At 36.0% G+C, this 12703-nt stretch overlaps 1 protein-coding gene across 21 annotated transcripts in view; it reads left to right on the plus strand.

Moving 5' to 3' along the window:
- The window catches only part of PIAS2 (protein inhibitor of activated STAT 2), a 90325-nt gene extending 78733 nt beyond the window's left edge, over window positions 1–11592 (plus strand). For 4 of the 21 annotated variants that reach the window (XM_082698232.1, XM_082698221.1, XM_082698228.1 and 1 more), the window contains 3 exons: window positions 165–304; window positions 5023–5060; window positions 7729–11592. In XM_082698232.1, coding sequence (XP_082554358.1) covers window positions 165–304; window positions 5023–5060; window positions 7729–7908 — 358 coding nt within the window. In that variant the 3' untranslated portion in view covers window positions 7909–11592. Of the gene's footprint in view, window positions 1–164; window positions 305–2249; window positions 2423–5022; window positions 5061–7691 lie in introns of all 21 variants that reach the window. The other 17 variants (XM_082698231.1, XM_082698220.1, XM_082698236.1 and 14 more) reach the window with 6 other exon arrangements.
- The last annotated feature ends 1111 nt before the right edge of the window (window positions 11593–12703 follow it).

The following is a 12703-nucleotide window of genomic DNA, read 5'->3' on the forward strand; positions in this document are numbered from 1 at the left end:
TTAGGAAAGAGGAGAGTAGAGTGGAGGGACTGTGCAGTGAGCAGCCGCCATGTCGGTGTGTTGAAACTTAGTGCACTTATAGCTGAGAATGCCCAGGGTGCAGCCCTTGTCTCCTGTGAACTAACAGCCAGATTGTTTGTAATTTCCCATGCTATTTAAAACAGGGTTCTCATGTATCAGCCATCTTCTGTAAGGGTGCCCAGTGTGACTTCGGTTGATCCTGCTGCTATTCCGCCTTCATTAACAGACTACTCAGTACCATTCCACCACACGCCAATATCAAGCATGTCATCAGATTTGCCAGGTATGTGAAGAGTTCTTGTATTTTGTTACCAAGATTTATTTATTTTTACTCTAAATCTGTGGAGCAAATGTAGTGTTAAAATTGAAACAGAAATTTTAAGGAAATTTGAAGGCTTCTTCTAAAGGTAGTATCTTTTAATGCATCACATTCAAGTCCTACCATTTTAACTACAGCGCTCTCTGTAGATTCCTGATGATAGGAAATATGGTAGGATAGGGGAGAGTTTGATGGACTTTACTCTCCCTCCTAAGGAATTTGTACTCAGAGATATTTTCTTTCTCATAGCAGGTTCACAGTTTCAGGAGAGTATTTTCTCACGATCTTGGTAGTTCCTCAGAGCTTCAGAACATACTGCTGTACCATGGGGTTAACATCACCCATAGCTTTACCCTGTGGGCTTTTTTCCCCTCTATAAAAGTAGGGTCTACCAGCTGTTTCCTTAGAGCACTGCTTAGTATTTCAGGATATTTCTTATGTGTGTATTAACATTTGAAAAGCTCAGTGCTGCTTGAAGTCCCTTAGAACCAAGACCATATTATAAAATATGGACCTCCCCTTCCCACCCTGCACCCTCTTTTCTTCCCTCCATAGCCATTGTTTTTGTAGACACTTTTTTTGTCAATCAAATTTGAGCCGGCTGAAACCAGTGCCTCTTAGATTCATGACTTCCCTTCTTTCTGAGGGGCACTTTTGGTGCAATACAGTTCCCTCCTCATATTCTTAATATTCTTTTCTAGACTTGTGAAGTTAATTTTGACCTACAGCTTATTTTTCTTACCCTCTCAATGAGGTCTTTACTTTAACCACGGTATATATTCTGTTGGGCAACATTTGTGTTGTTGAAACAATTGGTAGTTGTGTTATCTGGCCTAGTGTAATCTTGCCACTTGAAATTCAGATAATTCGGGTAAAATTTAATGAAGATGAATAGACCAATAATAGTATCTATCAGGAATTTTCAAAAAGCCTTCTTAATTATGTTTACTACATATGTACTTGGGGAATTGGTATTTTAAAACATTGTTAAGCCCAGCCGGCACCAATTAAAAAATACTTGCTGTATATAATACTTGATGTCAAGATACAGGGGAGGTTTCATGGTCCATAAGACAGACGGAACTCAGAGATACTTAATTCCTAACGGCCGTGTTTTCCTTTAACTTTGTCTAGTTTTAAATGAAGTTGAAGAGTGTCCATGACGTATCGTCTTAGTATGTGTTTTAAATAAGCATTAAGGAAGAATTTGTGTTCCTAAAAACCTTGATACACAAATTAATGCTGAAAAAACTTTTTGTTTACTAAAGTGACCCTGGCCATTTAAGAATAGAACAGCCACAATTTATGAATCACTTGCTCTGTCAGTTTTTAAATTATGTGAGTCTGGGTGAATTTTTAATTTTAGAGAATTTGCATTATTTCAAAATTTGGGCATAAACTGAGATTATTAATAAAATGTGCAGATTTAAGAAGTAGTAAGTTATATTAACTGTATATTTTGTAAAATACATTTCAAGCTGGTATTAAGGAACTAACACCAAGATAGAGGGCTGATATTTGACCAGTATAAACCAGTATGGGGATCCTGGTTATTGAAGTGTCGAAATGCTTTCTTAACCAGTTGACAAATTGAACAGAAGAATTTCCAGTTTATCATCATCTATGAATTATTATTCATATATTAGCAATTACTACATCTAAATAGTTTAGTTTTTACTTTGATTTTATTGTCAATGTGGTCTTTTGTAGTTAGTAATTATTTTGGTTTTATTTCAGTGCATAATTTTTATGTAATTAGTCCTATTGTGCAGAGTTTTGATATTTATAAATTTCATAATTTATAATAAAATATTAAATAGAACATCAAGAATGGAGCAATGACAAAGTTTTAATACATTTCTTAACATTCCTTTTAAACATCATAAACGTGAATCTTCTGAATCTGCAGGAGAACAAAGAAGAAATGATATTAATAATGAACTGCAGCTTGGAACACCTCCTGATACTGTGCAACAATGAATACAAAATAAAACAAATAATTTGTATTTATGGAATGGAAAACAGCTTGATTATTTCAAGAAAAATATGACTGCCTTATTATTGCTAGTGCCATATTGTCAGGTGCGAATGGTGCTCGAAAGTTGTATCATTAAAATTGGAAAGTGCTGAACATTTACATATTTAATCATGTAGCTATCATGTTTTGTTAAAGTTCATGACTCAAGTAAGGAAAATGTGGTGTTATTAATAAGACATGTAGAGTCAGTTTCACATAAAGAAGCACTTAAAAAAACTACACTTTTTTCAGTGTTAATAAAATAAAACATTTAGAATGTATCATCAGAATTTTAACACTGCCTGCTTTTTAGTTAAAAATAATTGAGCATTTTCAGCCATGAAATACTTAGGTGGGCATAAAAATATATCAGTATAACATGCTGTAATTGAAATTATGGTGAAATAAGAAAACAACATTTTACTCAACTACGAAACAAGGCAGTAACATTTTAATTCGTATTCATGAAACTCCATCTATTTCATATAGGAGTTTTAATAGTATACTTAAAATGTTTAAGATGCAAGGCTTTGAGAATAGTTTTGAGTTTTTTGTCAGAAGGAGTAACATCTGAAATACTGTATCGAACTTCACTATTAGTGTTTGAGAAAAGATGGGTTCAGTGAGATATATTTACATTAAAACATTGGATTTTGTGTCGAGAGCATCTGTGTCATGGGACACAGTCGGGAGTTTCAACTGATCGTAGAAATGTTTCAAGTTGTTTTATTATGGCATACTAGAAGTCACCATATTCAGTTATCCTTGGATAAGGTGTCAGAAGATAAAGAGGAAGTAAATTTCTTAAATCGTTTATCAGTATCTATCCACTGCCACACATAAAATGATCATCAAAGAGAATGACAGTACCTCCGAAGAGCTGGTAATTGAAATAATGAAAATCTGAGGAATCTTTGCCCCTTGGTGGGCAGCCTCCAGTGCTGGCACTGCACAGCCTGAAAATCATATCAAGCCTGTGTCTTTTATTTAAATTGCAGTTTTGAAGTGGAAATAGTTACACATTTAGAAAACGAGCATTTTTGAGCTGATTTGGCTTCAGTACACAACATTGCAAAAGATAGTAAGATTTTTCTTCAGCTTTATAAAAAAGGTTTAAGTTATTCAAATGGATGGAGTGATTCAACAAACATTAAAAGTGATTGAACATATAAAATTAATTAGGCTATAAAAAGCAAAGAGAAAAATGCCACACCATTTGAAGCAAAACCAAATTAATAAAATTAAGTCAATTAAAGGGCATGCCAATAAATTATCTTTGTGACTTACTCAGTAATAGAAATGTTGAGTATATAAAATTCAGAAAGCATTGTAAAGGCTAGAAAGATTTTGAAGTGCTGTTCAGAAGTGGAGGATTTACTGAATAATATCATTAATGTGAAGGGAAACTCTCAGCTTACCGAGATATGTCATCTACTGATGATCAGTATAATGGGGAAGTCATTGGGAAAAGTTCATTGTGCTCCCCCTTTGTCCATTGTTGGCTCAGGCTCTGTTGTATCATAAAGCTAGTGACAGGCCTATGGAGTGAAAAACCGTATCAGCAGTTTTTAAAATGCTTTAGAAACTGAGTGATTTCTTTCAAGTAATTGGTGCTATAGCTTGTATCATTTGATAAGCCTTTTTATCATATCCTTACAGATTATAAGGGAATAAATATACTTTAAAAGAGGTATAAATTATTCATACTGGTTATTAAATTTTTTCAATATTATTTCCACAAATATTCTCTATTTTGAGTAACAGTCTAATATCAGACTTTAATTCTGTATGATTCTTATATTTGAGGTGACATTGAATGCCAGCATATAAAAGTTCATAGAATTAAACAGAAATTGGCCTGTCTCACTGACCTATACCTTGTAAATTTTCTTTTTAATGTTTTAAAATTTAATCAGGTTTAGGGGGGCTGATTTTGAAGTTTATTGCTAGATTTTTCAAAACTGAAATTTTACCATTATTTTTTGTTATAATATTAATACTTCAGAGTTGTATTACTGGGCAAACTTTCCACACTCCTGTTTTTAAAGCATTATTGGAGAATCCCAGATCTTTGGTTTAGAAAACTGCATTAGCTAATAACCTAGTAAACCCTACTAAGATTTGACTTGTTAGTGAGCAGCAGTTAACCAAGTGCTTGCTTTGTGCAGAGCGTTGAACTGTGTACGACTCTTGATGTGGGGACAGGGTGACAGAGAGCGATCCATGAAAGAGACATCTGTTTAAGAAGTGATATTTTAGATGAACCTCAATGTGGTGTATTTCTAAAAAATAAATGTGAAGTATCCTAAGAGCCTAAGTATGTTTTTTTTAATGGTCCGAATCCAGATCATTCTCTCATCATTTTTATTGCTTCTCATTTTGTTAAGTGATGAAAGGGAAAGGTTTGCTTTGACTAGTCATACTTTTCTGTTAATATCTAGACTGGTCCCTTTAAGTCCCTCCAATTGTTTTGTGAGGAAATATGTTTATTTGGGGGTTTTATGCACTTTAAATATCACTGATTGTGGTATTGAACTTCTCTATGGCAGAATGGTAAGCACTTACCCAAATGTTTTATGACTCATGATAAATACAAAATGATTTTGGGAAATAATTCTTGTCTCCAAAATATGAGACAACTATTAACAAAGCATTTTTGTTTTAGGTTTGGATTTTCTTTCCCTTATTCCAGTTGATCCCCAGGTATGTACCCTGAGTTTAAGCAACTAATTTGTATTTGATTGTTGGTTATGTCATACTAACTAAAAATGACCAGTTGCATAAAATCAGGACAGTCAACTTTCAGTTACTCAACTTGATGGAAAGGAATTACTATATAAATATCTCACATTTTTATTTGGAGAAATAAAGTTGCTATTTTTAAATTTATGTTATTTCGACTTAATACATGAATTTTTAATTACATTTTATTCAGCTTAATAATCAGTTGGCATTTCCTACAAGCACTTGAGTGATTAAAATGAGGGGAAGCAATGATCCCTGGAAGTTAAAACTTGACGGAGATTATTTATGAAACACTTGTTCTGTATGTAGAATAGAGTGGAAGATGGTTCAACAGGTTTGAATCATTAGCTTGATTCTTCCTTGTGTTTAGAGGCAGTCAGATTTAAATATCGGAGATGCCCTAGTCTGAAGTTGCCATAAACCAGTCCTGCCTATTTTCTCTGCCAGCGATAAGAAAGTGGAGTATCCTAGAGTCCCAATATGAAGACCTGTAGCACACCTGGACTGACAGGCCTATAGTGGAGGCAGAGCAGAGGAGGGAAAGGCATGGGAGAGCCAGAAGGGAGTGTTGAGGGGGAACAGAGACTTGGAGAGAATTGCTGAGGGTAGGGAGGGCCAGAGGAAGACCCACAGACCACTGCTTCATAGGCCTCAGAAGTGGCCTTCTGTGTCAGGACTCTGTATCTGATCACAAAAAACAGCACTGAAAGTTTGGGCCCAGGGTAACATGTGTGGAATGAGGAATCTCTTCTCACCCTGAGCTGACTTTGTTACATCAGTAGATTCTGTAGCAAAGGTAGCTATATGTTTTTCTAGGGAATGGATTCTTCAGGCTTAAAATATTACTGATTTTTATGAGAATCATCCTTTAAAAAAATGATCTTGGAACCAGAGGGTTTTGGTTTCATAGTGTTGTTTGGCATATTTAGTGTCAGTCCAGCTAACTTACTTGTTAGGCCAGTAGAAGGGTGAGGTGGTGCCTTCAGTTTTCCTAAGAATCCTTAGATTTATTCTTTATCTCCATGGTGCCCCCCTTAAGCCCTGTTATCTTTGTGTAGATATGTGCCAGTTACACAGAAAGAGTTAGAGGTGAAATGGCTGCAGCCCAAGTGTTTCAAGAATTCGCAGGGCCTACTGACAGCAGGACGCGGTGTCTAGCCTTCGTCTTATAAGCAAGAGAGGATCTTTTTATTACCAGGCAGTCAAAAACAGCCTGAGAGGAAATAGAAATAAAATGCAAGTTTCTGGGCTTTTTTCCAGGTTGTTCCCTCAATATTAGTGGAAAATTAGGATTGATCTGATTTTAAAATAGTTTAATGCCTTACAATTCTCTCTTCAGAGCTTCTGAGAAGCTCTTTAAGAACTATTCCCCCCCCACCCTTAACCAATATCCCTTTGATCTCTTTGTGCATGACTTTCATTTTATTGATGAACCAAGACCGTTATCCATCCTAGCCACTAAACTACCTTTTTCGGTAAAGCAGCCTGAATTTTAGTTGCTGCTCTTCCACTGACTGGCAGCGTAAGCCTGGGGCTGTCATTGCTGTTTTAAGATCTTTTGGAAGATCATGTAGTCAAAACAGCTTCAGTTTTAAATTCCTGTTTGGCGATTTAATTTAAGTCTAATGATAGGCTGAGAAATTTATAGAATTGGTAATATTGATAGGATATCCTTACTGATCATCTTTGATACCTTTAATCTAAAGACCAACTTTTAGGGCTTCTCGTGTATATTTTGGACCTCACTAAAGTCAGTGCTGTTTTTTCTCACCGAAAATATTCTGTGGTGACATAAAATAAACTGTTAGCTCCTGTCTCTCTACTTCTCTTGGGCAATATTAGAGTATTAAACTTGGATTTGAATATGGGGGTCAGCGATCAAGATGGTAAGGAAACTTGAAATATAAATTCTCGGAGGGCGGGTATCGAGTCTCACAAGGAAGATTAGATTAGATCTCTTTTAAGATTTATTCCAAAATTTTGAGGGTATATGGGATACTTCTTTGTTCTGAACATCCTATAGTGGTAGTTAGCTAGCATGTAGTCTCTGTTTCAGAATAAACGCTGTGATCCTGATTACACAGGTATCATTTCATGCATGTCCAGAGGCTTGGACTCTTGAGTTGCTTGATCTTAACATTATTCCTGAAAAGTCTGATTAATAGTAAATTTTGATAGAATTATTGAATTTTGCATTGGCATTTTTGCTTAATACCATTGGAAATAAGTATTTGCTAGCCTTTTTGATGTGATTTAAACCTGGTAGAAATACATTTAGTGAGCATATTCTTTCGGAGGTTAAGTATGAGTCATAATTGTGGGGCCAGTATTTACTATTAAATAATTTTATTGTTGTTGACATTTTTATACTTGTATCTATATACTTGCTCAACAAATTCTGCATAGATTTGAGAAAATGAAAAATATGCCACACTCACTAAACAGTAGAATAGATAACTAAATTCATGCCACCTTTTATCCAAAGATACGAAGTTTTGAGAAATTCTAAACCCTATGGGGATTTAAATATATGGCTATCACTTGTACATATCTAACAATTTCTAGTCTCTTTATTTAAAATCAATGTAGCCTCTTCCTCATCGGCATCATTGTTTGTTTCAAGCAGTACTGTCCTCCTATGTTTTTGGATAGTCTCACCTCACCCCTAACAGCAAGCAGTACGTCTGTCACCACCACCAGCCCCCATGAAAGCAGTACTCATGTTAGTTCCTCCAGCAGCAGGAGTGAGACAGGGGTCATAACCAGCAGTGGAAGTAACATTCCTGACATCATCTCATTGGACTAAAGGAGGACTCACTCGATTCTAGGAATCATTCATCGAAACTGTTCTTTCTTGGATCTCTGGTCCATGGAAGCTATTTTTTTCAGTAACAATTACTTTGATATTTATTGAAACGTCAAATGGATTCTTCTGCTTTCTGAGAGATGATCACAGATGACTGCAGCAAGAACCAAATGACATGCAAGGATTTTTCTTACTCATGCTGTACTCTGAGCATCAGATACATTTCGGCTCTAACTGTATCTTCTCCAGAGATGGATTTCGATTTCCTATGTTACTGGATGGATTCTACACACATCGGTTAAAATTTTTTTTGTTGTAATAAACAGCAATAAAATTATGTAAATATTCAAGTAAACTTTTTTCTAACTAAAAAAGGATGTAATCAATGATTCTAAAATGACGGCAACTTTTGTTTAACCTGATGTGAAGGAAAAATACATGGAAGGAAGTCATGTTTGCTGAATGAGTCCTTTCCACGGAGATTTGTTCTGTTTCATCGAATAATGAAGTCTTGCTAGGTGGCCAGAGCTTGGCTCCACTTTTCTTCCCGCAGTTCCCCTTTTCTTCCTGATTACATCAAAGAAAAATGGCCTTTGTGTTTCTTATTTTTCCCTGGTTGTCATTTACACTTTGATGTTGTTTGCTAGCAGTTGCAAAGGGAAGTTCTGGGAATCGGCTGCTTGATTTCAGTGATTGTGCTGAAGAACACTATGCATATTCTGCCCTGATGTAATGCGTGTTATTTTTGGTAATTGTCCATTCTCATTCTAGAGATTTCTACAAAATTGGGCTTGCCTTCCCGAGAAAGAAATTCTGTGCAGCTATTGAATGTCGAATGAGATGTTTTTGGAGTAACCTGTGGCTAGAATGTTCATTGGAATCTTGCTCACACTGACCAGGAACATTGCGAGCTTTGAGGCAGTAGAAGAACAGATTTTGGGGATGTGGGATTAACAGAGTTTAATCTCTTTCTAGGAACTACTTTTACTCATTTTATTTTATAGAATAATATACAAATCTTTGTTGAAACTTTTCATGTTTTAATAACACTAACAAAGCGGATGTGATTTAGAACTCTGGTCACACATTTCTCACCAGTACAGTCCCAGTGATGATTTTCAAACTTAATTAGAAGACACAAACCATGGCGAGGCATGGGGACTGCATTGGATTTCCCGTTCCTTTTTTTTTTTTAAAGAAGGGAATAACCACAAAGGACACACAAAATTAGAAGTGTGTGAATATAAAATAAGGAGGTTTTGGGGAGGATGGGCCCGCAGCCCACTTTGAAAACCACTCATTCAGAGTGGACTTGATTTTCAATTCCCCAGGAGACCGACTTTTACCCTTAGAGAAACATTTCTATCCACATTTTATATTTCCCTTTGTTTCATTTGGCTCCCTAAATTTTTGAGTTCTCAAGGAATTAATACTTTTCTAATGTTTATCTTTCTCTCCCTAACTGTATCTACCTTAAAAATAAAAAACCCTTTTTAAAAATGACTAATCTAACTGATTTCTCAGACTGAAGTGCCAGCCAAAAAGATCGAGTTCAGTTAGATCAGGGACACAATGCATTACTTCAGGGTTGGTGGAACTCTAGGAAGCTGACTTGTCACTGCTTGGGTGGTTTTTTTTAAACACCTCAAGTTTTCATGGCGCTGTGCTCCTTTTATCCTGATTTAATTTCATGTGATTTTTTTTTTTTTTACATCATCTCCTTTGGCTACATCATCCCTTTACTTAATGCATTCTTCCTTTTGGAGATCTGCTTACTATTGAGAACATGGAAACAAACCAGAATCTTCTTGCAGCAGTTGTATCGTCATTGCCAGTTTCACCTTCTTAGTCATTAGAGTTCTAGTTCATGTTACAGGGCTTTGGTCCACGTAGAGAATTTGTTCCTCGTAAGATTCTATGTTGCTGCTCTACACACAGATGCAATCTCTGTTAACTCTGTAATCAGATAGAAAACGTAACTCTGATTTGTGTGGTATATAATTTGTTAATAAATAAATGATGTATATTTGTTACCATTTTGTTACCCTTTAGATTCTTGGACTCCCTCCTCCCCAGCGTAATCAACGAAGTTTTATAAGGTTAAATGAAAATATATTCATAGAAATTATTTACTTGGTTCTTGTAACCGATACCTCTGTGCTTTTATAGTTGTGCTTTGTTTCTTTTCTACGATTTTATGTGAACAGTTTTAGTGTTCATTTTTGGTGCTTTATACTGAAATTACATAAAATTATAATTTATACAGGCGTCTAACATTTTTAAAAATATACTTTTAAGTCTGTAATCTTAAAATTGGGGCTTTTATGTATGCATCTTGAGGGTGAGTACTTTATGCTTTTGCCTTAAAACAGCATGATCATTGAGTTGTTATCTTTTTTTCTTTTTTCTTTTTTTTTAAAGGATGGTCACCAAATACTTCTCCCCAAGACCCTGACTTTTTTTAGTAGTTTATTTTACTTGCCAAGATTTCTGCATAACCCAGCGTAATGCAGTTTCAAGAGGAGGTTGTCTTAGCCGTTACATAGATGTCAGCCTGCTAGTGATTATGTGGAGGTCTTGTTTAAGGAAGGAAACTGCAGACTGCACCTACTGGTCTCCTCTTAAAACACTGAGGCAGCCTGTGGTTTTGATTTTTATGCATGTAGAAATGTTAAGAGTTTTCCTGGGTTTGGTGACTCCCGACTACTACGTAACTAGTGCTGAAAATAGCTTCACAGCTAAACTCTGCTGACCTTCACTCACTTTCTGACCCTTAGATGAGCCACTTTAGGATTTTTAATTTCCATTTCTGCCCAGAAGGAGGTAAATGCCTTTACCAGAAGGTAAAAATACTTGGCATCTGCCATAGAATAATTATAAGCCCAAGTGAAATAATAGCAGTAAATTTAGGTTATGTGGCATTTACAGTGTACTTCAGGAAAGCTAGGATGAAAATACTATGATTAGGGGAGAGTTGTAAGTCTAAGTAAGTTGAGCCATGCCCCTTGACATAAAGTAAGTTTCCCTAGGGTAGAATCTTAAAATTTGAGTTTGAAGGAGGAGTAAACTTGGATTTTAGGTGAAATGGTATTCAACAAAGACTTCTTGACATTAAACCTGTCAGGCGTTCTGCCTTCAGGCCAGTCCTGGATACTAGTCATTTAGTAACCAAGATTGTTTTCCTTTTGCTAATAAAGTATTCATTAGTCACATTTTGTCTTTTTAGGTAAATTTGATTTTTACCAAAAAATTAAACATTAGTTTAATTCTCGGGTATGCTTTTTATTTCTCTTTAGCGCCCAGTTGGTACAAAAGCGTTAACTATTTACTTTCCCCCCCCCTTTTTTTTTTTCTAAGTAAACACTTGTTTTTCTAATTCTTTTCATTTAAACTTGGGTGTGATGTGTTATGTGGCCCTGGGTCCATGTGCTGTGGGAGCATATCATCAGTAAGGTCAGTGATTGACAATTCGGTTTGATTCACCGTTTTTTTCTGTTTGCAGTTCTACATGAATATAGTGAAACTTGTGGGAAAAAATTTAAGACTTTCTCTGCTTTTTTTTAAGAGTCTGATGCTCCTGTCAAATGAATGACCAGTTTGTAAGCCCCGCCCCCCTCTTTTTTGTTATTAGGAGCCACACTCCCAACTCCTAGCAGAAACAAATAAAGCTATTATGAAAGTGCCCATTCTTCTTTAATGCTTGCCTGATTCAATCATGTTTTTGTTTTTTCTGTTTATGTCAGTCATATATGCTCGTTGAGGAAAAATTAGGCAATACAGCAAAGTATAAAGAAAAATAAGCACTTTGATATTTTTACATATTTCCTGCCATCTCTCTGCTACTTGTGCGTATTTTGACGTAGCTTTATTCATTCTCAATATAATTTGTGTCTTGGTTTTTTTCCCTCGGTCTACATGTCATTAAAAACTGTCAACTTCTATTCATTGCGTGATATTCCATTATCTGGATGTGCCCTGATGCGTATCCCCTTTCCCCACGGGACGTTTTAGATTGCATCTCATAAAGTTACAGCCAATGTCTTTGTGTGTAAGTTATTTCCTTAGGATGAATTACTGGAGATGGAATTTCTGGGTCAGGGAAACAAACACTTTTGTGGTTCTTGACTCACTTTTCCACATGATATTACTGATCTGTCCTCCATATGATATAAGAAAAACTCTTTAGCCATATTTTCCAAGAATATGCACCATTCATTCGCCTCTTTGCTGGCATTTATACTAAGTACGACTCTACCTTTCTGACCCTGGTGAGCTGGGCTGATAAGGAAGTAATTGGCAGAGATTTTCCTGGGGTGTCTCAGTTTCAACTACATCTGTTGGATGTGTGGCAGATACACCTGCCTAAGGATATCCAGATAATTTTTCACACAGTTTTACTTGCCCTGTAAAATAGCCCATTGTCAGGCCATGTTTTCTATTTTTAGTTAAAGCCTCACACTTTTTTTTCTTTTTTTAAGCTATTTGTACCTAGGGCCAGCCCTTAGTAGCCAGCTTTCTTTTTTTCCTCTTTTTATAGGCTCCATTTTGGGCTTTCTGAGCTGCCCAAAGCCAGTGGGATCTCCTAAGCCAAAGGCAGTCCAGCCCAAACTAGAAGAGTGGTAAGGCTGATCAACAAAAGCAGGGCCAAGCTTTGCTCATTTCACTTGGTATTCTTTCGTGTTTCCAGTGGTATCTTGGAGTCCTAAGGGCAGCTCTGTGGCAAAAACAAACCCTCTCCCAAAGCAGATTACCATGACAAATGTTCAAGGTGTATTATTTTCTTGACTGACATACC

Source organism: Mustela nivalis (genome assembly GCF_964662115.1).
Source record: "Mustela nivalis genome assembly, chromosome: 14".
Classification (NCBI taxonomy): Eukaryota; Metazoa; Chordata; class Mammalia; order Carnivora; family Mustelidae; genus Mustela; species Mustela nivalis.